General features: G+C 54.7%; 1 protein-coding gene across 7 annotated transcripts in view; it reads right to left on the bottom strand.

The window, feature by feature from the left end:
- Positions 1 to 22,112, bottom strand: part of ANKS1A (ankyrin repeat and sterile alpha motif domain containing 1A) — a 189,726-nt gene that overhangs the window by 5,702 nt on the left and 161,912 nt on the right. For all 7 annotated transcript variants that reach the window (XM_082638686.1, XM_082638687.1, XM_082638689.1 and 4 more), the window contains 9 exons: positions 20,749 to 20,855; positions 5,638 to 5,736; positions 4,664 to 4,816; positions 4,441 to 4,548; positions 3,009 to 3,173; positions 2,064 to 2,189; positions 1,747 to 1,818; positions 1,523 to 1,609; positions 847 to 984 (listed from right to left, as the gene is read on the bottom strand). In XM_082638686.1, the coding sequence (XP_082494812.1) occupies positions 847 to 984; positions 1,523 to 1,609; positions 1,747 to 1,818; positions 2,064 to 2,189; positions 3,009 to 3,173; positions 4,441 to 4,548; positions 4,664 to 4,816; positions 5,638 to 5,736; positions 20,749 to 20,855 (1,055 nt within the window). The remainder of the gene's footprint in view (positions 1 to 846; positions 985 to 1,522; positions 1,610 to 1,746; positions 1,819 to 2,063; positions 2,190 to 3,008; positions 3,174 to 4,440; positions 4,549 to 4,663; positions 4,817 to 5,637; positions 5,737 to 20,748; positions 20,856 to 22,112) is intronic.

Raw genomic sequence — 22,112 nt, 5'->3', positions numbered from 1 at the left:
TGGTGTGGGTGTTCGTATTAGGTTCCTGAGGGCTGTGCCCCCTGCCTCATCTCCCCATGAGCCTTGGTGCTTCCCGTGTGGCTTCAGGGCGTGGTGCTCTCTCTAGGAGCACAGATACCACGTCACAGCAGAACTGACTGATGCGGGAAGATGAGCTACAGGTAAGAGTACTGGGAAGGATGTGTCCTGGGAGGATTTCCTCATTTCACCTTCAGAACAACCCCATGAAGTCGGTTACACTCTATCCCCTTTGCGCAGAGGAGGAGCCGGGGTCACACAGCTAGCTAGTGGCAGAGCCAGGAGGCTGCAAGCACAGAGCTCCCGGGTGAGGCTGGGAAGACCCTGGAACCAGCTACTCTCATGGGGGCAGCAAGGACCTGGACAAAGGCCCTGTCTCAGGGCAGCCACCATGGTCACTCATCCGCTCCCTGTGGGCAGCGCGTGTGACCGCTCCCCTCAGCCCAGCAGCGCCAGAACCCCGCCTAAGCTGGGATCTGGGCGAAGAAAACTTACTGTCCCTAAGAGGGAGGTGGAGGGCCTTTCAGGGAGATGGCCCAGCTGGAGGCCGGGAATTAGGATGGATGGTTGACCAAGAGCCCAGGGAGATGAAGCCTTGGCTTTCCTGACAGACACGCAGCCGGAAGCAGGAAAGCCTCTCTCACTAGAACCCTGGACGAGCCACTGTCGTCCTGTGTGCTTTAGTCTCAGTGCCAGATAGAGGGGGCTGGAGTGATGTTCATTCTTGAACAGACCTTTGCTAAGTGCCAGCCGGGTGCCAGGACCCACTGCACTGGGGCTGTCGCAGCGCAGGACCCCCCACCGTGCCCAGCTGTGGACTCCACCCACCACGTCCACTGTGCTGAAAACGTGGCAGTAGTGGTGGCTGGTCTGCAGGTCCTTGGTGATGTAGGCGAAGGTACAGAGGTCCTCCGGGTCCTGGGCTGCACAGGAAATGTTCCGGATCTCGTGCTCTGCGATGACGTTCTGTGGGGAGAGCAGGGTCTGGGATTCTTGGGCTCCCTGAGGGCACACCCCAGTCCCTTCACCATTGCCACCTTCCTGTCCTATCCTATAGCATCAGCCAAACACCACTTCCCCATCTCTTCGCGGTGGGGGTGGCATCTCACCTTGTCTGATTTAGGGTTGGGGTCTCCACCCTTGACCATGGCAACTGAGGGAGCAAATGTTCACACCCAGCCCACTCTGCTCTCCAGGGTGGGGCCCCAAGCACAGGACCTGGGGGTGTCCTAAGCTCACTAAGTGCATCACAGCGTTAAAGGCCTGTGAGCAGATAAGTGGCCAGTGGAGCCCATGCTGGGGAAGATAAGCTGTCCCTCGGGTGGGGCCCCGGGAACCAGGATACGTGGGTGCGTGAGAGACAAGTACCTGGGCTGGGTGGGGGATGTAGAGGGGTAGTGGGCTAGGGACACTGTAGGGAAGATACCCAGCTGGCCGGGAGGGGGGTGTGTGTGGGGAGGAAGGGCGCCCCCTCCCCCCTCAACAGCAGTTGTGGGAAGCACACCTTGTTGGAGGCGTCGATGAACTTGACACCTTTATAGGTGATGGACAGGATGATGGTGGGGATCTTCTTCATGTGCTCCGTGGATTTCTATAGGAAACGGGAGGCCTGTCAACTCACCTTCTCGGGTCCTCCCTCAGCAGCACGCAGTGTGGCAGGGCCCCCGTGGCTGCAGGCGGTGCCGCCATCCGCCGCCTTGCGTCCTGGCCGCCCCCACGGTAACCTACCCGCATCTTGGCACAGGCGTCTTGCGTGGATTCTGTCCCTCGCAGATCTTTGATCAACATGGAGCCCAGATACTGTGGGAGCGAGCGGTGGCCCGGCTTAGGAGTCCTGCGTTACCACACGGGGCCACCAGCCAATCTGGGACCACAGTCAGGGGGCTCCCTCTCCCAGTGACTCCCTTCCCCCATCCTGGCCGGGGAGTCCCCCTTCCCCCAGGTGCTGGGAGCGGCTGAGGAGTGGAGAACACCACGGGGGCCCTGGGTCCGGCCGGCACGGAAAGCAGGAGACCGGCCAGGCTGGGAGGGCAGAGGCTACTCACATTGGCTTCATAGCCGCAGGACTCGAAGATGAGTTTCTCCGGCTGGTGTTGCCAACTCTGCACAGGGGCATAGGGGGCAGCCAGGCTTGGGGGCCGAAGGGTCAGCTTGGCCTCTCGGTGCTCTTCCTGCAGAACACGTGGGGTCACAGGTCAACTCGTCTGCTCAAGGGGTTCCCGGGCTCCCTCCCGGGTTCCACCTCCGGGAGCTCCAGGCCGGAGGCAGACAAGCCATTCCGATGCGCTGGGGCAGAGGTGAGGCCTGTCTATGCCAGAGAACTGGCGGAGAAGCAGGGACCTCAGCCACCTGCCCGCCCGCGAACAGCTCAGCAGGGAAGGCTCTGTGGTGTCTGAGATGAGTGTAGATCTGATCCTGGTGTGGGGAGTCAGGGAAGTATCCGTGGCCAGGGGTGCACTTTACAGGGATCCTCATGGCAGGAGCTGGGGTGTGGGGGAGGGGTGGGAGGCCACCGCGGGCCAGGTGCCAGGTGATGGGGTCCTTAACTAGGCTGCTGGTGGAAGGGATGGGGAGGACGGGAAAATTCAGGAAATTTATGACTTCCATTCCCAGCAATATGCAAAGCCTCTCAATACAGAGCAACTAAACTGCTGGACGACGTGCTTTTTAAATCTTGTAAAATTCATGGTCGTGCTTGTGGAAAGGTGAGGGGGATCCCCAGAGGCCAGAACGGAGAAATGTGAGTCACGAGAGAAAACGGAGCGAAGCTAGGGCTCACCCTGCGGGGACAAGGGACACCCAGCAATCTGTGTCTAACAGGCCAAGACGGGGTCGAGACAAAAAGCCTGCGGTCCGTGCGAGGCAGGAGGGAGGACGGGCAAGTCGAATAAATGCGAGAGCCCTGAAAGCAGTGCCCTGAGCGGTGGGCTGGGAGCCCTGTCCTGCCAAGAGGAATGAGGGGACCCCGTCTGTGACTCCCTCCCGCCCACCTGGATCCTGAAGCGCTCGGCCCGAGAGGGCGCCGCAGGGTCTTGGAGACTGTCGTGTCGCCTCCTGCCCGTGTCCCCAGAAGGCAGCAGCAGGTCAGCCGACCGGCCGGTGCAGGAGTCATTCTGGCTCAGGGGGGACGACGTCTGCGAGAGCAAGTCTTGGCACTGCAGCGGGGAGAAATCCAGGTGAGACTTGAGACTCATCAGGCCAGTCCTTAGGCTGTAGGTGTCAGCCAGTCCTTGGGCTGTCAGGGCCCAGCTTGGGCAGGAGAATCAGTGAGAACGGGCACGAGCTGGAGGCCAGCACCCAGTGGGGAAACAGGCCGCTGGGCCCAGCATGGGTACAGTCAAAGTGACCAGATTCTTCCAGCCAGGAACCCCTGACAACCGGGTCCTGCAGGTGAGCACCCAGGTCACAAGAGCACCCTCCAGCCTGGTTGTAGGGCTGGGAAGCGATCTCTAGTTTATAAAATCATCTGTCACAACTGATCGCAGGTCCTGGGGGCATGTGACCAAATCCAAAGGTCTTTCCTAAGAAAACACTGCCGGTTGGCACCCAGAGGCCTCACAGAGTATGAATCGGTCTTCACTTTCCATATCTGAATGTCAGCTGGGAGTCTGGTCCTCAGAACCTGCCTGGGCCCCAGCTTTCTCATGCGTAAGAGGAGGATAAAATAATGCCCACTTTGAGGCTGCCATAAACGGGCTGAGGCTTGGAGCCCAGGGCCCACCCCACCCACTGGCAGCCACGCAGCCTCATGGGTTTGGGGAGACTCATCCTGAACCGCAGGCTCACGGTCTAACCCGCTTTTCAGTCAGAGATTACCTGCCTTGAGCAACAAAGCATCTCTGAGGTTTTTTTTTTTTTTTTTCGGTACGCGGGCCTCTCACTGTTGTGGCCTCTCCCGTTGCGGAGCACAGGCTCCGGACGCGCAGGCTCAGTGGCCATGGCTCACGGGCCCAGCCGCTCCGCGGCATGTGGGATCTTCCCAGACCTGGGCACGAACCCGTGACCCCTGCATCGGCAGGCGGACTCTCAACCACTGCGCCAACAGGGAAGCCCATCTCTGAGGTTTTTAAAATCACAGGGATTTTCCTTCAGAAGATGGGGAGGGCCCAGATCCCTCCGTGTGTTCCAAGCTTTGTCTCGGGTTCACATCAGGCTGCCCGAGAGGGGGCCCCTCTGACCCACCCCTGCCCACCACCCCGGGCACAGCTCAACTGGACATTCAGACATGGCCCCAGCCGTCTGGGATTCGGATATTTGTTTTCCTACTTTTGCCAACATTTGGCCCCAACACTGGGAAGGGAGGGATCAGTTTCTCCTCGACTCAGAGGTGACGCTGTCTCTGAAGAACTCCCAAAGAATTCTCTTCAGTTCCTAACAACACGCAGCACATACAAACATCCCTTCCCACCCGCCCCAACTCACTCTCAGCTGGGAAAACCGGGGGGGCTTCTGGGGCGGCTCCTCATAGGGTCTCTCTGCGAGGGAGGCGATGATGCGCTTGCGATGGCCGAGCAGGTGCACCTTTAGGACCTGGGCAGGGGCGGGGAGAGGAAGGTCAGGCGGCAACTGGGCCCCCAGCCCCCAGCCCTCACCCCCACGGGCCATGCTGGCAGCCCAGGGACACTCACAGCAGAGCTGTACTCACGTTGACAAGCTCCAGCTCCCAGAGGTTCTTCACGGTGTCAATGGAGCTGTAGCCACTAGACAGGAAGGAATGGACGTAGTCCTGCAGGCCCAGGGAGTCCAGCCAGGAGGGCACTGACAGGGGGCTGTTCCCATCATAGCCCAGAGCCTTCACCTGTGGGGCGAGGGCAGAAGGCGGGACTAACATCTCAGCACTTGGGACGAGGACTCTGGGGACCACGGGGATGCAGGCCGGTTCACTCAGACCACACCAGAGGCTGAGGCTGAGGCTGGGGTAGGTATGGGACAGCTCCTGAGGACCAACGAGGGGCCTGTGTCCTCAGCATCCCTGAGTCGCTCCACTCACACAGCTTTCTCTACCTCAGCTCTGGTCTCGGGCCCTATCTGGGGACTACCAGGGCACCCCAGGTCTGGGAAAGGTGCCCTATCAGGTAAGGCGAGATGGGGAGGAGGGTTTGTGGAGGCCCCTACTGTGCTCTGACAAGGTCACAGACCTGGTAGGACAAGAAAATGGTGTGTGTCTGTGAAGCAGGCACTGGCCTCACTGCTAGGACTCATTAGTGCTTCCTGAGCTCTGGGCAAGTGGAAGAGACAAGGGGACTCTGTGCCAGCAGAGCTGAGGAAAGGCTCAGGCCTACCAGCCACAGCTCCCCAGGAGGCAGAGACTGCCTCCTCTGCTGCCCCGAGGGCCCCGGGCCTCCTGGGGAGGGCCTGGTCTCAGGCGACAGGCCAAGCCTGTGGGCACCAGGCTCCGCACCAGGCAGATGCCTGCAGTACCGTTCTTGAGGCCGGACTAGGTCCTGACTGTCCCTAGTGCTCTGCTGGCCTTGGGATGTGGCAAAGAATTAAACAGGATACTGTCCTCCCTGCTGGGGATCCCAGGATGAGGGGCAGACCCCCACAGTGACCTGCACACCCCCTGAGCCCCGCCCCGCCACTGGCAAAGGCTGAGGCTGCGGAACTGTCGGTGGTCACCTTGGGCAAGGACCGCGCAGCCTGGAGCAGCTTCCGCCTGTGCTGTGCATCACTGATGCCAATTTCCCGCAGGTCTTGATCTTCCATCACATTAGGCCCCTAAGAGCAGAAAGGAGAACGTGAGGGCCTCCTGGACAAGGCCGCTGGCTCCCTCAGGGCGTCATGTCAGCCTGTCATGGCCCCTTGCCACGTTCTTCTCCTTCGCCACAGGCACCACGAGAGAATGAGCCCCAGGGCGCCCCGCGAGGCCAGGCCAGGCAGCAAGCAGCCTCATGCAGCAGGAAGACAAACCTGCCCAGGCTGCCCACCCAGCCCAAGCGGCTCCCAGGGCGCTGACCTGGGCTGGAGCAGGCAGGGCCGGGCACAGGCCCTCGCCCACCTGAGCTGATGTGCATTTTCCTGGGAGCAGGTTTCATGACCCCCCCAAGGTGAAGAACAGGAGGACTAATGCCCAGATTCCTCACAGATGTGATTTGGTGATTTAAAGTGGCGGTAACAGCCACCTTGGGCCGGCGGCAGGGGCAGGCACCCAAGAAGCCTGCCTCACCCCGAGGAGGAGAGGAGACTCAAAGTGGGGACCTGCCTGAGCTGGGAGGGGCTGGGGCTCAGCCCACGTGGGGCAGTTCTCCCCAAGGGAGCAGCTGAGAGCGAAGAAGCCCAGCATGGCAGTGACGACGAGGAGAATGGCTGGTGTTTGCCGTGTTCTTGCTGAGTGACAGGGACGGAGAGCTTTTCTGTGCACCATCCCATTTCAGGCTCACAACCCTGTGTTAGGTTCTACTGGAATCCTCATTTTACAGATAAGGAAACTGAGACACACAGAGGTCAGAAACGCATCTGAGGTCACACATCTCATGGTGGAGCTAGGATTTGAGGCAGTCTGACTGTACCCGCCACTCCTAACCCCTATCATGGTGTCTTTTATTACTCACAATGGGGTCACAAGATAGGTTTTTTCAGATTATGATACATGAAAAATCATGGGTTCTGCCCTGTCCCTCAGCCACAGTGTCCACCCCTGCCGAGGGCAACTGTTACCACTTTCCTGGATGTCCCTCCAGAGCCCAGCTGGGCACCTACACACATATGCATGCTTCATTTTTGCACAAATGTGATTGTTGTACACATTATCCAACACCTCATTCTTAACTACTTAGTATATACAGGAGGTCACTCAGTATATGGAGACCTGTCTCTTCTTTTAAAGCTGCATAATCATCCAGATTATGGACATATTATAAATTGCTAAACCAGTTCCCTGCTGAAGGACAATTGTTTCCAATTTCTGCTTTTACAAATGGTGCTGCATGAATCTCCCTGTATGTGCACCTTTTCTGTGGTGGTTATCAAGAAGAGAGATTGTTGCCAAACCATTCTCAAGAGAGAAGAAGAGAGCTGGAGGTATCATACTCCCTGTCTTCAGGCTATACTATAAAGCTACAGTAATCAAAACAGTATGGCACTGGCAGACACATAGATCAATGGAACAGAATAGAGAGCCCAGAAATAAGCCCACGCTTATATGGTCAATTAATCTATGACAAAGGAGGCAAGAATATACAATGGGGAAAGGACAGCCTCTTCAATAAATGGTGTTCAGAAAACTGGACAGCTACCTGCAAAATAATCAAACTGGACTACTTCCTCATACCATAAAATGGATTAAAGGCTTGAATGTAAGACCTGAAACTATAAAACTCCTAGAAGAAAACATAGGCCGTACACTCTGACATCAGTGTTAGCAATATTTTTTGGATCTGTCTTCTCAGGCAAGGGAAACAAAAGCAAAAATAAACAAATAGGACTATATCAAACTAAAAAGCTTTCAGACAGTGAAGGAAACTATCAACAAAATGAAAAGGCAGCCTACTGAATGGGAGAAGATATTTGCAAACAATGTATCAGATAAAGGGTTAATATCCAAAATATACAAGGAACTCATACAATCAACATAAAAAAACTAAACAACTCGATTAAAAAATGGGTAGAGGATCTGAACGAAAAATTTTCCAAAGACATACAGATGGCCAACAGACACATGAAGAGATGCTCAGCATCACTAATTGTTAGAGAAATGCAAATCAAAACCACAGCGAGATCACTTCACAGCTGTCGGAACGGCTACTATCAAAACGACAACAAGTAAGTGTTGGCAAGGATGCAGAGAAAGGGGGACTCTCGTGCACTGTTGGTGGGACTGTACACTGGTGCACTGACAGATGAAGGAAGGGTGTGGTGTATACACACACACACACACACACAGGAATAGTACTCAGCCATAAAAAAAAGAATGAAATCTTAACATTTGTGACAGTGTGGACGGGGTCTAGAGGGCATTATGCTGAGTGAAATAGAGAAAGACAAATACCATATGATCTCACTTATATGTGGGCTCTAAAAAATGAAAACAGACTCATAGATACAGAGAACAAACAGGTGGTTGCCAGAGGGGAATGGGTGAGGTGGTGGGGGGAAGACATAGGTGAAGGAGATTAAGAGGTACAAGCCTCCAGTTACAAAATAAATAAGCCATGTGGATGTAATATACAGCATAAGGAATATGGTCAATATTGTAATAACTTTGTATGGGGACAGATGGTTACTATACTTACTGTGATCATTTCATAATGTATGCAAATGTCAAATCACTGTGTAGTACACCTGAAACTAATATAATATTGCATGTCAATTATATTTTGATTTAAAATTTTCAAAAGATTAAAAAAAAGAACAGAAATCGCTTGGTCAAAGGGTATGTGTATTTAGAAGTCTGACAGATATTTATACTCCCATCAGTGCAGCACTGTGCAGAAGTGGCTTATCACTGCACATTTCTTACCACAAGATCATCCCGCTCATAGATGCACTCAAGCATCTTTTCACAAGCACTTACATAGCACTTACTGCCCTCCTCCATGTTTTCCATGCTTTGCACCTGCTAAAATAGGGACCACTGTTACCCCATTTTACATCTCAGGAAGCTGAGGCCCAGAGAGCATCAGTAACTTGTGGGGCAGAGTTCAGCCCGATGCTCATGTCCGCACGGCTCTGGGCCGGGCATGCAGAGCAGCTGCAGCTCCTTTTCCAGGAATTACTCACTTTATCCTTTGCATGTTTATCTATGGAGCTGTTGGTCTCTTCTGTATTTGATTTGTAGGAATTCTTTATATAGTAAGGAAATTAACCCTTTATGAAGAGTCAGGCACGTGTCTTTCCTGTTTGTCATTGTCTTTGGACTATTACGCTGGCTTTGCTCATGCAGAACCTATCAGCCTGCACCTGAACACACCCACTTTTCTCGTGGAGCTTCTCTAAGTTCTGTCAGCCTTAGAAAGATCTCCCCCTCCAGGATTTTTAAAACAATTCTTTCACGTTTTCTTCCTGTAGCTTTACAGTTTCATTTTTTACAATCAAATCTTTAATCTATCTGGAATTAATTTTGATGTAAGTTTTAAGGGTCAGGATCCACTTAATATTTTTCCCAGGCGGCAGGCTGTCTTATTTCTTGAATGAGCTATCTTTTCCCACTGATATGAAATGACTTCTGAGGTATCCTAAATTCCTGTTTCCAAGGCTTTTTCTGGACTCTTTATTCTATTGAGGTGGGTATTACTTATGCCCACTTTACAGATAGAGAAGTTAATAACTCAGGCAAGCTCACGCAGACCACCAACTGGTGGCCTCACCTTTGTACCCAAGCTGTAGTGACTGCTGGTGTGAGAGCCTCCCCAGAGCCTGCGCACGGTGACAAAAATTTTGCCCTATAGAGTACACAAAGAGGACAAGCCATAAGCTCAAGAGACTCCAGGTAAAGATGGCTCTGAAGGCAGACTGGACTCCCTGCTCAGGCCGCACGCACACCCTTCCGCTGGGACACTAGGGAGCCATGGGCCTGCAGAAGGTCCCCTGGGCCCTGGCACCACTCCAGGTCTGACCAGATCCCAAGTCACCCCTGAATCTAGGAGTCACCACGCCGAGTTCCTGCAGTCATTCTGGGCCCAAGTCTAGGGTGTGCTGATGGGGAAAAGCAGACAGGGGGGCTGTCTGCCCAGACTTTCTACTTGATGATGAGGACACCTCAGTGAGGACCTGACAAGTGAACCTCCAAGAGGGTGTCACTGTGGTGACGTTCTGAACACCCACTGTTAACCCCAACATTTACTCAGAAGCCTTCACAAGCTTTTAGGGTAACATTAATACTGGACTGGAGGCTGACAACCAGGAAAACCAGATCCAGATGGGGACAGGACCTTCAATAAGCAGACCCCCCAGTCAAGAGAACTGGGGACTGTATGCAGCTTTGAGGAGAAAGAGGCAAATGGAAACAAAACCAAAACAAAGGATGTGATGGAAGATCAAAGCAAACAGTTGCCACAGCACGTCCTGGGCTCAGTGCAGGGTCCTCCTGAGTTCCTGAACTTGCCACATCTACATTCTGTGGGATTAGTTTGTGTGGTGACTATAAGGTGCTCCAAATCCTCAAAGGCAAGAAACATTCTGGAAGTTACTGTATCCTCCTGAGGAAGAAACCTTTTAGAAACCTTTACATGAGGAGGTTTATGGGGAAAAGGGACTTCCTACTTTGTTTACTTTCTACCACACTAACGTTTACTGAGAGCTGACTATGTGCCAGGCCCTGTTCCGAGTTCCTAGTGAGTGAATAGTTAGGGAGCTCATCAAGTAGAATAGCTCATCCGCCTAAGCGAAATCTGAAACATAACTAGTTGACACTTGGCTTGATTGGCTTCCGTCCCTGAGGGAGAGGGGACAGGAGGGCAGGGGTTCCCAGCCACAGAGGTGGGAGCAATGCCACAACACCTCCTCCTCCTGGGTAGGTGTGTGCATGCAGTATGTCAGCGTGTGGAAAAGCAGGCTAGGAGACGGTGCACCTGGGCTCTCCTGCTCTGGCCCCACCATGGCCCGTATCAGCCCCTGCAGGACCTGGCCTCCACCCGAGCAAAGGCCTGTATGTTCTGATGGAAGCGTGACTACTGGGCAGAGCAGCGCTAGACTGCACTCGCCTTGGGACAGGGTTTCATCTCTCAGCAGTGGTATCCAGACTTTCCACCTGCCCGGCCCCCTCCAGCCTCATTTCCATATTCAGTATTTTCTCTCTCTCTCTCCCTCTCTCTCTCTCTCATCCTCTCTCTCCTCACTTGGCAATTTCTCCTGTCAGGAGTCATAAAAAAAAACAAAGGCTGAAACCTCCTCTCTTGGGGGAGAAAGAATGGGACAGAGCTACAGTCCCAGCCTGATTCTGCCTCAGGGGAAAAGCCTGGCACTGGTGCTTCCCCTGCAGCCCCTCCCTCTCCTCTCTGCCTCCCAGTCCTTTCTTGGGCCTCAAGGAGCCAGGGACTGTGGGAAGAGCTGCTCCAGACAGAGGAGGAACGGAATTGGGAGAACGGCGTTGCTGGGGGTGGGGGCTCAACCTGGACACACATGAAAATGCAAATTAAGATCTTAAAACATTAAATATTAGAGGTTAGAGTTAAATACAACAAAAAATTAAAACAAACTTCAATTTGAAGTATGACGTTCAAATTGTGTGGGAAATAAGTTCAGATATTGTGTGGCTGTGCCCCAGTCATCAAAGGTCTTAGAGAAACTTCCAGCTGTTTTTGAAAGTGCATGAGCGGAGTGCCGTCTTCAGGGAGGCCATTCCGAATTGAGAATGGTAAAATGTAAATATGAGACACACAGAACACAAAGCATTTAGCTGCCGATCCGTGAGACCTCTTCCCAAGTGAATCCCATATCTGAACTTGGGAATATTTGCTAGCAGTGTTCTCCCTGATGAAATTTCTCTCCAGAAGCAACCACAGTCAGTGAGCCTAAAGAGCATTTGGCATTTCCTCAAGAGGACGTCCTCATCAGCTAGAAACACGGATCAGACTGACGCTTTCAACTACTTAGTCATTTTCCTGAAATCACGGGCTCAGTTCCCAAATGCTGTGGCAACCAGGTAGGTGTGGCACCAGCTACTTGCTCTGTATAGTCTGTCATATTTTAAAGTTTCTAACCCCATTTTTTATCTCCAAGAATGGGAAAGTGGAATGTACAGAGTGAAGGAGAATACAACGTTGGGATAAAACACTAAACTTTTTTTTGTTTTTCAAGGCAGAACACTCAATTTTCTACCTTATTTTCTAATTTTTATTTTATGATAATATTGAAAATTGGCAAGTGTATAAATGTTAAAAACCTCTAATTGCTAAAAAGCACTGAGAAAATGGGAGCTAGCACTTAGAATAAGAAAGACAAAACTATTTTCTTAAAAAAAATAAAAAAGATAAAAAAAATAAAGACCTTAAGAGCAGATTTCTCTAATTAAGGGAAGGAAGCATGGGAGGATGAGGGAAGTACCAGCCTGAGTGAACTGAGCAGCCGATACTCACCACACCCATGGCTGTATTGATCTGTGGCGCCTGCCTGAGCGGCTAAAGCTCCCTTAAGCAGATAAGCAGCTCGGTGGGTGAGAGGCCCCCACATCTCCACCTGGGCCCGAGGCATCCTCCAGAGTCTCTGTGCACCAAGGGGGTAGCTCAGAGCTTCCCTGGGTCCTGGCTAGTTCAATGTGATACTTATGCTGCCTCTCTGCCTTCCAGAATTTTGTAGATTTCCACTGGGCCCTGCTTCTATCTCTCCCTCATATTAACAAAATAAATAAATAGGGCTTCCCTGGTGGCGCAGTGGTTGAGAGTCCGCCTGCCAATACAGGGGACACGGGTTCGTGCCCCGGTCCGGGAAGATCCCACATGCCGCGGAGCGGCTGGGCCCGTGAGCCATGGCTGCTGTGCCTGTGCGTCCAGAGCCTGTGCTCCGCAACGGGAGAGGCCACAACAGTGAGAGGCCCGTGTACCGCAAAAAAAATAAAAATAAAAATAATAAATAAATAATTTTTTTTCTGAGTAGAAAAGTTATATGTCTATTATAAAAAATTCTGAAAATTAATAAAGTACAAAGAAAAATGTAAAAGTCACTTATAAATCCATTACCTCTGGGGGGAAAAAAACACCCCAGGGTTACCATTCTGATGAATTCTTCTAAGTGGCTTAATATTTTTTAAAAACTGAGATTGGGATCACTTCTAGCATTTCAGTGTATTTTTCTAAGCTTTTATTGTTAAAAAAAAAAAGAAGCAAAAGTTGGGATTGTGGTATATGTATTACTTATTTAACCTGCTTTTCCACATGCTGATGTACTGCGTGCACACACCTCCTCGTGACACGTAACCACCTGCTTCCACTGCACACTCTCTAGTTCTTGGGCATCCCATAATCTCACCCGCCACTGGACATTCTGGCTCCTCCTTTGCACGTAGTTTTCTACCGTTCCCAGAACATGTCACTGGCCACAATGACGGAGTTGTCGTGGGCATGGTCATCTGGGGGGAGGGTCACTGAACATGGCACAGGACCCTGGCCTGAGCCAGGACCGCCTTCCCAGGCTGGGGTTGCAGTGACCACACACGCACACTAGTGGGTGAGCCAGGAGGGAGAGGGATGAGCACACGAGTCTTCCTCGCCCAGACCATAGCCCCAGACCCGGGCCGGCCCAGGGAGAGTGGGAAGGAGCACTGGGAAAGGGAAGAGGAAGCAAGGAGGGGCAGGGCTCTGCTGCTCACTGTTGTGGCCTAAAAATCTTAATAATGATGGAAAATAGCAGCCATGCTCCCTGAAGCATCACGCGTCTACTCCTCCAGGGGCTGAGGGCTTTCTGTGCAGCACACAAGGCAGCTGTGGTATAAAGGAATAAGAACTGGGTTCAAATCCCTTACAAAGTCAGAACCTTATGAACAGGAGCAAAGCCACCTGCCTGTCCAGGTTAAACAATGAATTCCCGGTGCTGAGCGCCAACCTGCCGGCAGGAACCGGCGCTCATTGGTTCCTCCTGTGTTCACCTGTTCACCGCTGCCTGGCCCAGCTGACTCCTGCCTCCCTGGAACTTGGTCACAGAACTTCCCAAACTGACATCCTCCCCCAGCTCACGGGTGGCCTTATAAAAAGCTCACCAGCCTCAGTAACAGGAGCAGCCCAGGCTTGACCCAGAGCCCCTGCTCTCCTAACGATCCCCGCCCCTACCCGGCCCAGCCATGTCCTCAGCTGGAGAGACAGAACTCCATGGTGACAGAGAGTAACTAGTTCCAAGATGAGGATGAAGTGCAAATGTTACCAGCTCCTAGTTCCAGAAGCCAGGCCCCTCTCCCCTGTCAGTCTCAAGGGAAGGGCTGTCAGGGACGGCTCTCCTCCTGCGTTCAGGGAGGCAACACCCCTCATAACCCTTGTTCTCCCAGGCAGGTCCCCGGTGTCCCCCTTCTCTTTGTACCAGGAGCAGCATCCTTCCATCCATCTGCTGCCCGCCACCCCCGAACACCTGCCTTTCTGAGGCCTCATCTGAGGTCAAGATGCCATATTCACCCCCAAATCACCAGTGCAGACTAGCCAAGCCCAGATCAGCCAGAGTCAAAGGGCCTGGATCTGAGACCACCCAAAGCAGGCTTTAACCTCATGGACCTGAGGACAAAGCCGATTTCTGCTTCCGCTGCAGAGAAATCACCACCTTACGTTCCCACACACGGCCAAGGCCACGGTCAGTCTCGATCGTTGCTGTGTGTCACCACAGCTAACACTGTGCCCCCTTCAGAGCTTATGTGCAGAAGGAAGCGGTCAAATGAGATTCCATGGGACACGGACAGACGGGGAGGGAGGCAGAGCCACCTGCCCCAAATCACACAGGGGCGCCTGGAGGAGACCCAGGTCTCCCGACTCTCAGCTGGTTCTCAGTGCGAGTAATTAGAACCCCGTGTTTTCTCCTAAGCTTTGCCCTATCCAGCTTCCTTAACTGTGGCTTCAGCCAGCTGCCTGCGGGCCTGGCCCTTCCCTGAGGGTGGAGGGCAAGAATGCCTGCCACTGGCCTGTGGTGGTGGCAGCAGCTGCAGGTCCAGAGGCCTCCGGTAGCTCCAAGCCAGTGCCGAGAGCTTACTGTGGTCTGGGCCCCACCAGCTCCTTTGCCAGCCTTTTGCAGAACAGCCTCCAACACACAGTGGGCGGAGGGAATGGTCTGCCTGACCCGACGGGCACCTCGAGTGATGTGCTGGCCTAGCCCACTGGCTCTGACCTTGGAGGATGTGCTGAGCCTGTGGCCCAGTCTCAGCATCTTCCGGTGAAGGGGGGGCATGAGGACCAGAGTGGGAGGCGAAGGCACTGATCTGGGCCCAGGAGACCCAGCTTCCAGCCACAGCTCAGCTGTCTGCTTGAGGAGCAGCCTGGAGCCAATGACTTAATCCCAGAGTCCTGAAAGTGCTGTCCGTGGACCCCAGGAGTCCACAGACTGGCTTCAGGGATGCCCGGGGACATCTGAGTTATAACTGACATTTGACAGAGACACACGGGCCCCACTGCTCTGCCCCCTGCACCGCTGCACGTGTACACTGGGTGGGGGGGTCGTCTACTAACCGAACACAACGGACGTGCTGAGATGCCAGCAAGGAACCCCCTGCTGCTGCTCACACTGGGATATCGGCAACTGGAAGCTACATCAACAGGATGTGTTCACCAGTCCAGTTCCATCCTAAGGTGCAGTTAGTTAAATCAACAGACATGCAAATAGTTCTCAAACTCCCTTCCACTGTGAAGGGGACCGGAGAAGGCCAGAGCAGCACCGGGGGCACGTAGAGCTGGATCCTGAATAATTCGAGCCGCTGTCACTCTGAATAACTCCAGGGAGAGCAAGAGAGCACACGTGCCCGGAAAGGGAGCCTGGCTCTCATCTCAAGGTTCAAGGGCCCAGCAGAGACGAGGAACCACCTCAACTGCTGGGACACTGAGGAGCTAAGTTCTTAAGTGACCACAGAATTTAGTCCGGGAGGCAGGATCCACACCTGTCTAAGAACATTCCTCTCAAAGCCTTGGCTCCATCGCCCCACCAGTGACCCGGCTGAGGGAGCTCTCCCTCTCAGGCCCTGCTGCACGCTGGGGCCCAGGAACCCCCACCACAGCCACACCCCACTGAGCAGTCAGCTTCCAGAGTGCTCCGCAGAGATGGGCCAGAGCTGGTGCAGAGAAGTCGAGGGAGGGAGGCAACCTGACAGCAGTGCCCGCAGCGGCCCCTTGAAGACGGGGAGGAAAGAAGACAAAGGGAGGGACATCGGAGGGTCGCGGTGAGGAGGTGGCGTGGGGAGCCAGGGCGGGAACCCTAGGGCACGGCCGGCTGCACACATGAAGCCGGCTTCTGGGGCTGAAGAGTGTGGCTAATCTGGGGAACAGGAGCAGGAAGGGAAGCTCGGGGGTCTGGGGACCTGGCTGGAAAGCTTCACGGAAGCCAATAAAGAAGGACCTCCTTGCTGAGCTTCTGCCTTTAGCTCCTGCAGGGCTCGGTCCTCTTCACCTGCCATCTCTCTCCCACTCGTGGGACCAGCTGGCACAGTCTCAGAAACAGACAGGAAAACAGGGGGAGGCTGCCTGCATGTGGCAGAAGCCCGTGAATAAATAAATGCATGGGAGGAGCACGAGGCCTCCCCGACGCTGCCCCTAAGAGGCAGCGGGCTTGCCGGCTCAGTCTCCGTTTCCAGTCCATCCCGAGCCCGCTGCCAGACTCATTTCCACTTTCCATTTGTCCAACACCCAGTCTCGACCACCTCCCACGTGCCTGCTCTCCACTCCACCCTGCTGTCAAGGGGCACCATGACTCCCGGGAAGCTCTGCCTGGGGAGGGCACAGCCACAGGACCCTGCCCCCCAGGCCCAGGGCTCAGAGACCTCAGGGCTCCCCCAGAGCGTGCTTTCGAGGCCCCTAGCAGTCAGGCCCGGCCCACTTCTGCTGCCCAGTCAGGGCCCTGCCCTTCTCTGCACCTCGAGCCAGACTCCCCCCTCACCACAGACAGTGTGGGCCTCTCCCTGGAGTCTTTCCAAGTCCTGCAGGCCTCTACAAAACCCTCAGGACAGCAAGTAGAACCCAGGGGTTCAAAGTTGGACAGATCTGGGCTAGCGTCCCAGCTCTGCCACTTCCTGGCAGTGTCTCCACCCTCTGGGCCCCAGCGGCCCCGTCTGCGACTTGACGGACAACCGCCCCAGGGCTGGGCGCCAGCTCAGTGCCCGGCAGGCGGTGAACCCTGGGTGAGCGCAGGGCCTCCTCCCCGCGGCAGCACTTAATACTCGGCCGCTCTGTTGTTACTATCGCGCTGTGTGCTCCCTTCTCCCAGCTCATCTGTCAAGTTCCTTAAGGCTCCTACATTATCCGCTTTTCTGATTTCAGATCTATTCATTGTAAGAAATGCAGAAAATCTATTTCACTCCAAAAAAAGAAAATAAAGCCACCCATAATCCCCGAGATAATTGACTGTGGAAAACATTTTGGCTCACTCCCTGCACCTCTAGATGTTTTCTTTTTTGAAAATTAAGGTCATGTTGCACATGGATTTTTGTGTCTCAATTTCTTCACTCAACACTCCAAGCTGATGTTTCTCCACATCAGTCTTAAAAACCTTTTTAAATGTCCACGTCATACCTCAGCGTGAGGAGCACCGCCATTTACTCAATGAACACTTCCGTAAAGGGAGGGCAGGCCGAGCCCCAGATACAAAGACCTGAACCAGCACGCTTGAGCTGCAAACCTGCCAACCACAAATCACCTTCCTTCTGCGCTCATTAACTGCATTTCCTCCCTTCTCCCGAGAAAGCCTATTTCCTGTGGACAAGATTTGTGGTGAAAAAAATGGAACTGGCTCTGATGCACGAGCCAGTGTGGTGGGCTGGCCAGCAGATGTGTGAGCCTGATTCCCCGCCCCTTCTCCCAGGGTCTGGGGTCAGCCCCATCAGCCTTGGGAGCGAGCACCTGGCAGACCATGCTGCCCTGCCCCTGCCCCGAGCAAATCAGAGGCCCTTTCTGCCTGCAGACAAGAGGGTGTGAATAAAGTTCAAGGTGCAATGCTTGCTGGTCCAGCTCAGTCATCACATCACAGGAGGAAGAGCCAAGAGAAAGAGGGTGTTGAGCTTAGACAAGACAGGACCCAGGAGGCCATGACAGAGGTCTTCAATTTTCTAATGGGCTTACGTGTGTTCTGTGTGGCCCCAAAAGGTAAACCTGGTTCAATGGACAGAAGCCACAAGGAAACAGATTTTGGCTCAATATAAAGAATGCTCTAAACCAGCCCGAGCAATGCAGAGTGAATGGGCTATGCCTCTGTAACGTGGAGAAGCCCGTTACTGGGAAAACATCACGGCAGAGCTCATCTGGAGGGGACTCGGGCACAGAGGGGATGATGAGACCACACGATGTTAAAGTCCCTTCCACCTTGAGAGGGAGCTGCGTGACCCCCCTCAAATGCCCTATACTCCTCCCACAACAGCTCGGAGGAGCCCGCCACAGGGAGATTCCATAGAAGCTATCAGTTTCCAGATGTTCCTACTACATCTAGAGTCTGGATGGCTTCCTGGGAGCCACTTGTGCATCTTGTAGAAGAGTCTCCAGGGTATTTCAAAACTAAGGGAAACATTTACAGCCTATTGGAAACCAAACCACACGGGGATAATACCACAGCTAACATGATGTAAGTTATACCATATGCAAGGAGGGAATGTTTCTAAACAAAAATGCTCCCTTCTTGTGTGTTTTCTTCCTCTTTTTTCTGGTTGCTAAAACTTAATTAGCCTTGCAGCCCATCTGGCAACTTACATGCAATTACCCAGGATACTTTGCATGGCTACTCAGGCCACTCGAGGTCTGAGAAGGGACAGGCTAGGCTGTGGTGTAATCAGCATTCCTTCTTGCACGGACTCCGCCTGCCAGCTGCCCCTCCAGAACCGAGAGGAGAGAGAGGAACAGCTCGCACCCAGGGCAGCAGGAGGGGCCTGGAAGGCCCTGGAAGAACTGAGCTGCTGGCCTCCCTCAATGAGTGCCCTTCCCAAATAGAAACAGACGTGTTCTAACAGAGGCCCTGCATCTTGCGTGGATGTTTGGCCCAGGGCCCGCCCAGCTACTTTCCAGTCAGAGCACAGGGGTGACAGGGAAGCACTTTTTTTTTTTTTTTTTTGCGGTACGCGGACCTCTCACTGTTGTGGCCTCTCCCGTTGCGGAGCACGGGCTCCAGGTGCGCAGGCTCAGCGGCCATGGCTCACGGGCCTAGCCGCTCCGCAGCATGTGGGATCTTCCCGGACCGGGGCACAAACCCGTGTCCCCTGCATCGGCAGGCGGACTCTCAACCACTGCGCCACCAGGGAAGCCCCAGGGAAGCACTTTTAAAGGAGTCTTGATATTCAAGGCTTAGGAATCTTAGCCTTTTCAAACTAGCAAGAGGAGGGGTGAGAAGTCAAGAGCTCAGCCCCTAAGATTCCTAAGCATAGGGAGGGGACACTCTGTGACATCCACGGCCACCCTCCCTTGCCCATCTGACGGCCAGCGCTCAGAGAGGGAAGGCCCCTCAACACCCAGCACCAAGGGCCAAGTGTCCTCACTCACTGGCTGAACCCCCACCTCCACCTTGTTTGTCAGCCTTCCTCATAGAACATGGTGAGTCAGGGATTAGTTTATAACAACTATAAATATACTCAGTTCAACTTAAAAAAATTGTTATTTTACAACCTAAGATTTTTAAAAGCTGAAAAATAACTGGCCCGAAACTGGTTCTGGAAAGGTGGTTTGCAGCAGCCTTCGCTGTCTGCCCTGAGGATGGAGACGGCCCAGGTGAGGTGAGCGGTCCCAGTCAGGGTCCCCCTGGGAGCCCCAGGCCAGCTCCCTGGGTGGCCCTCTACTCAGGAGGCACCTGATGCCACCTTGTTGGTGAAAACCCCACAGAGACCCACTCTGGACAGGAGAGGGCGGGGGAGCTCTGGGCCGACCGACCACCGCCCCTCAACCATGGCAGTGAGGGAGCTGGGGGGTAAGAGGTCTGCTTCAGGGAGTGAAGGTAACTCAGCATCCACTCGGGACTGCGTTCTGGGAATTGTCAGAGTGGGGGATAGGCCCGCCAGGAATCAAGGAGGAGCCTCAAACCAGCTCCTGACATAACACGTGCAACAGGGCGACTTAAAGCATATGAATGGTTCCATTCCCACTCCCCTCATCCACGAGTAAGAAAGTGGCCGTGCATCCCGGTGGTTAGAGCAGGACCCCTGGACCCGGGTGCCAGGCGCACGTTCCTACCCCACCAATTCCCGGAGCTGTGGGCGTGAGCAAGACACTCCACTGCTCTGCATCTGGAAAACGGAGATGTTGATAAGAGAGCATATCTCATGGCTGCTGGGAGAATCAATGAGTGGATACATGCAAACCACTGTCCCACAACTGCCCGCACACAGAGCACTAACAAGGCGTGTCAGCTCTGTCGTCACCACTGCGCTCAACACCTGCCCTGGGGCAGCCGGGGCTGCCTGGGAGCCGGAGCCAAAGCGCGGACCCGACCCATGAGGACATCTCGGGAGGGCTTCCAGGAGAGGGATGGTCATGGGCAGCCCACCCTGAGCTGCTTGCTGGACTGACACAGGGGGCACTGGGTCCAGAGCCCAGGGTCCCAGCCGGGCCCCTACTCCACGGGGAGCCTGAGAAAAGACACTTGGGTTTTTCTTTTCTTTTTCTCTGAGCCGTTGTGCTCTGCAAGAAGAGCGCGCAAAGTTATAGCTCAGAAAAGGAAGCAATCCTTCCCACCCCCAGCTCAGCCTCTCGTCTGGGTCACCTCTGAGGCCACGGCCCTGCCAGACACTCAGCCTTCCTGAGGGAGACCAGGCTCCCGGCTTCAGTGACTACGGGCTCCACGGCATAGTTTCGGGGAACAAAGGGAACTTCTGGTGTCCGGCTGAGATTGGGAGTCGCCAGGGGGACCCGGCTGTCCCGTGCGCCTCAATTCTCGGAGCCACCCACTGCCTGGGGTCTGAAAGAGAGCTGGGATGGGGCCAATGGGTGCATCAGAGACACTTCTTCTCGGACGCAAACTTGCAAAGAGCTCTCCCTACAGGGCCGTGTCCGGAGCGGAGCTGAGGAAGCAGGCGACACTTGGCTGAGTGCCCCGGGTCAAAGCCATGCAGCCCCCTCTTCCCCGAGACAAAGATCTACGTACAGTTTCCAACTCTAGCATGTCCTGGGCAGCAGGGAGCGTCTCCCCCGGGGCCTGGACACTCACCAGGAAGCGGACATCGTCAAAGCCATTGAGAAGCAGCCTGCTCTCATACTGCTGCAGCCCCACGGCCTCCAGCCACTCCCCGACGCTCTGCTCCGGCGGCCGCGAACCTGACGAGAGAGGAATCGGCAGACGCTTGAAAAGGGAAAAACCATTGAGGCGGTAGCAGCGGCACTCAGAGGAAGACAGATGGCACTGCCACATCATAGTCATTACCATAAAGCAGCCACACTCCGTACTAGAGGCGGGAGAGCGGTGGCCCCGCGGCCCCTCCTCCGTGGGTGCGCCAAGGGCACCGGGCGGCCACCGCCCACTCACGCGCCCCCCTGGGTCCTGCTGCTCCGGGGCCTCACAGCACCTGCACGGCCGCCGCCCAGGGGTCCGGGGAGCCAAGCCCCAACGCTCTCCGGGTCGGCGCTTGTCCGCCTCCACGGAGGTATTTCAGAAAGTCTGTCCCCACGGGCACCAGAAGGTGCCGGGGACGTGGGACAAGTCCCGCGACCTTGCAGCACAGGCCGGTCAGGGGCGAGCGCGCCTCTTCATGCAGCGAAGGGACAGAGGCACAGCGACCACAGCGAGACTCCGTTCACGGTCACGGGGAGCCAGCGCATGCAACACAAGCAGCAGGAACCCGGCACGGGGAGAAAGGAGACTTTTACTTGTCTTTCCCCAGCAGTCCCGGAACAAGCAAACCATGGCCACCGGCCCTTCGTGCTCAGAGGCTCAAGCCGGCGCGGTGCGGGCGGGCAGGCGCGCGCATGGGCCGGAGCTCCGGCCGGGAGCCGGGTCCCCAGCTAGACTCCGGCTGCCAGCAAGCGGGGCGTCTCCCGGGCCAGGCCGCTGTCCGCGGGGCCGCCTTCCCGGGCGGGGCTGTGTGGCGGGGGCTGGGCGTTCATCTTCCTCTTCCGACGGTGGCCGGCTGCTCCCGTGACTGGCCTGCCTGCTCGACTGGAAAGCAGGCGGGCAGATCCAGTTCTTGGCTAAAGAAGACAAAGCCCAGCCCAATAAAGGAGAGAGAAAGGAAGCGGTCCTCCGTCAGCTGAGCTGTGGTGGCTCAAGTCTATTCCCATTCTGCGCTGCTCTCTCTTTGGCTGAGTGATAAAGACAGCAACTGTCTTCCCAGGGTCTCCGGAGCTTGCTGTCCTCCTCTGAGGATGAGCAGGGAGGGGAGGACATGCATTTGCTCCGCTCCTCAGGTATAACAGGGGAGCGCTGGTGCAGGGAGGAAAAAAGTTCAGCCCTTCCGGGCAGACCTTGGATGTTCTGAGCTGAATGCCTTAACCCCACCTACTTCTCCAGTTCTCGTGGGCAAGAACAGATAAAAGAAGAAAAAAGGAAAAAGGGAAGAAGAAGAGGTGCAAGGAAGG

Source organism: Mesoplodon mirus (assembly GCF_964341445.2).
Source record: "Mesoplodon mirus genome assembly, chromosome: 12".
NCBI classification, from domain to species: Eukaryota; Metazoa; Chordata; class Mammalia; order Artiodactyla; family Ziphiidae; genus Mesoplodon; species Mesoplodon mirus.
This window is presented reverse-complemented; position numbering and strand designations above follow the sequence as displayed.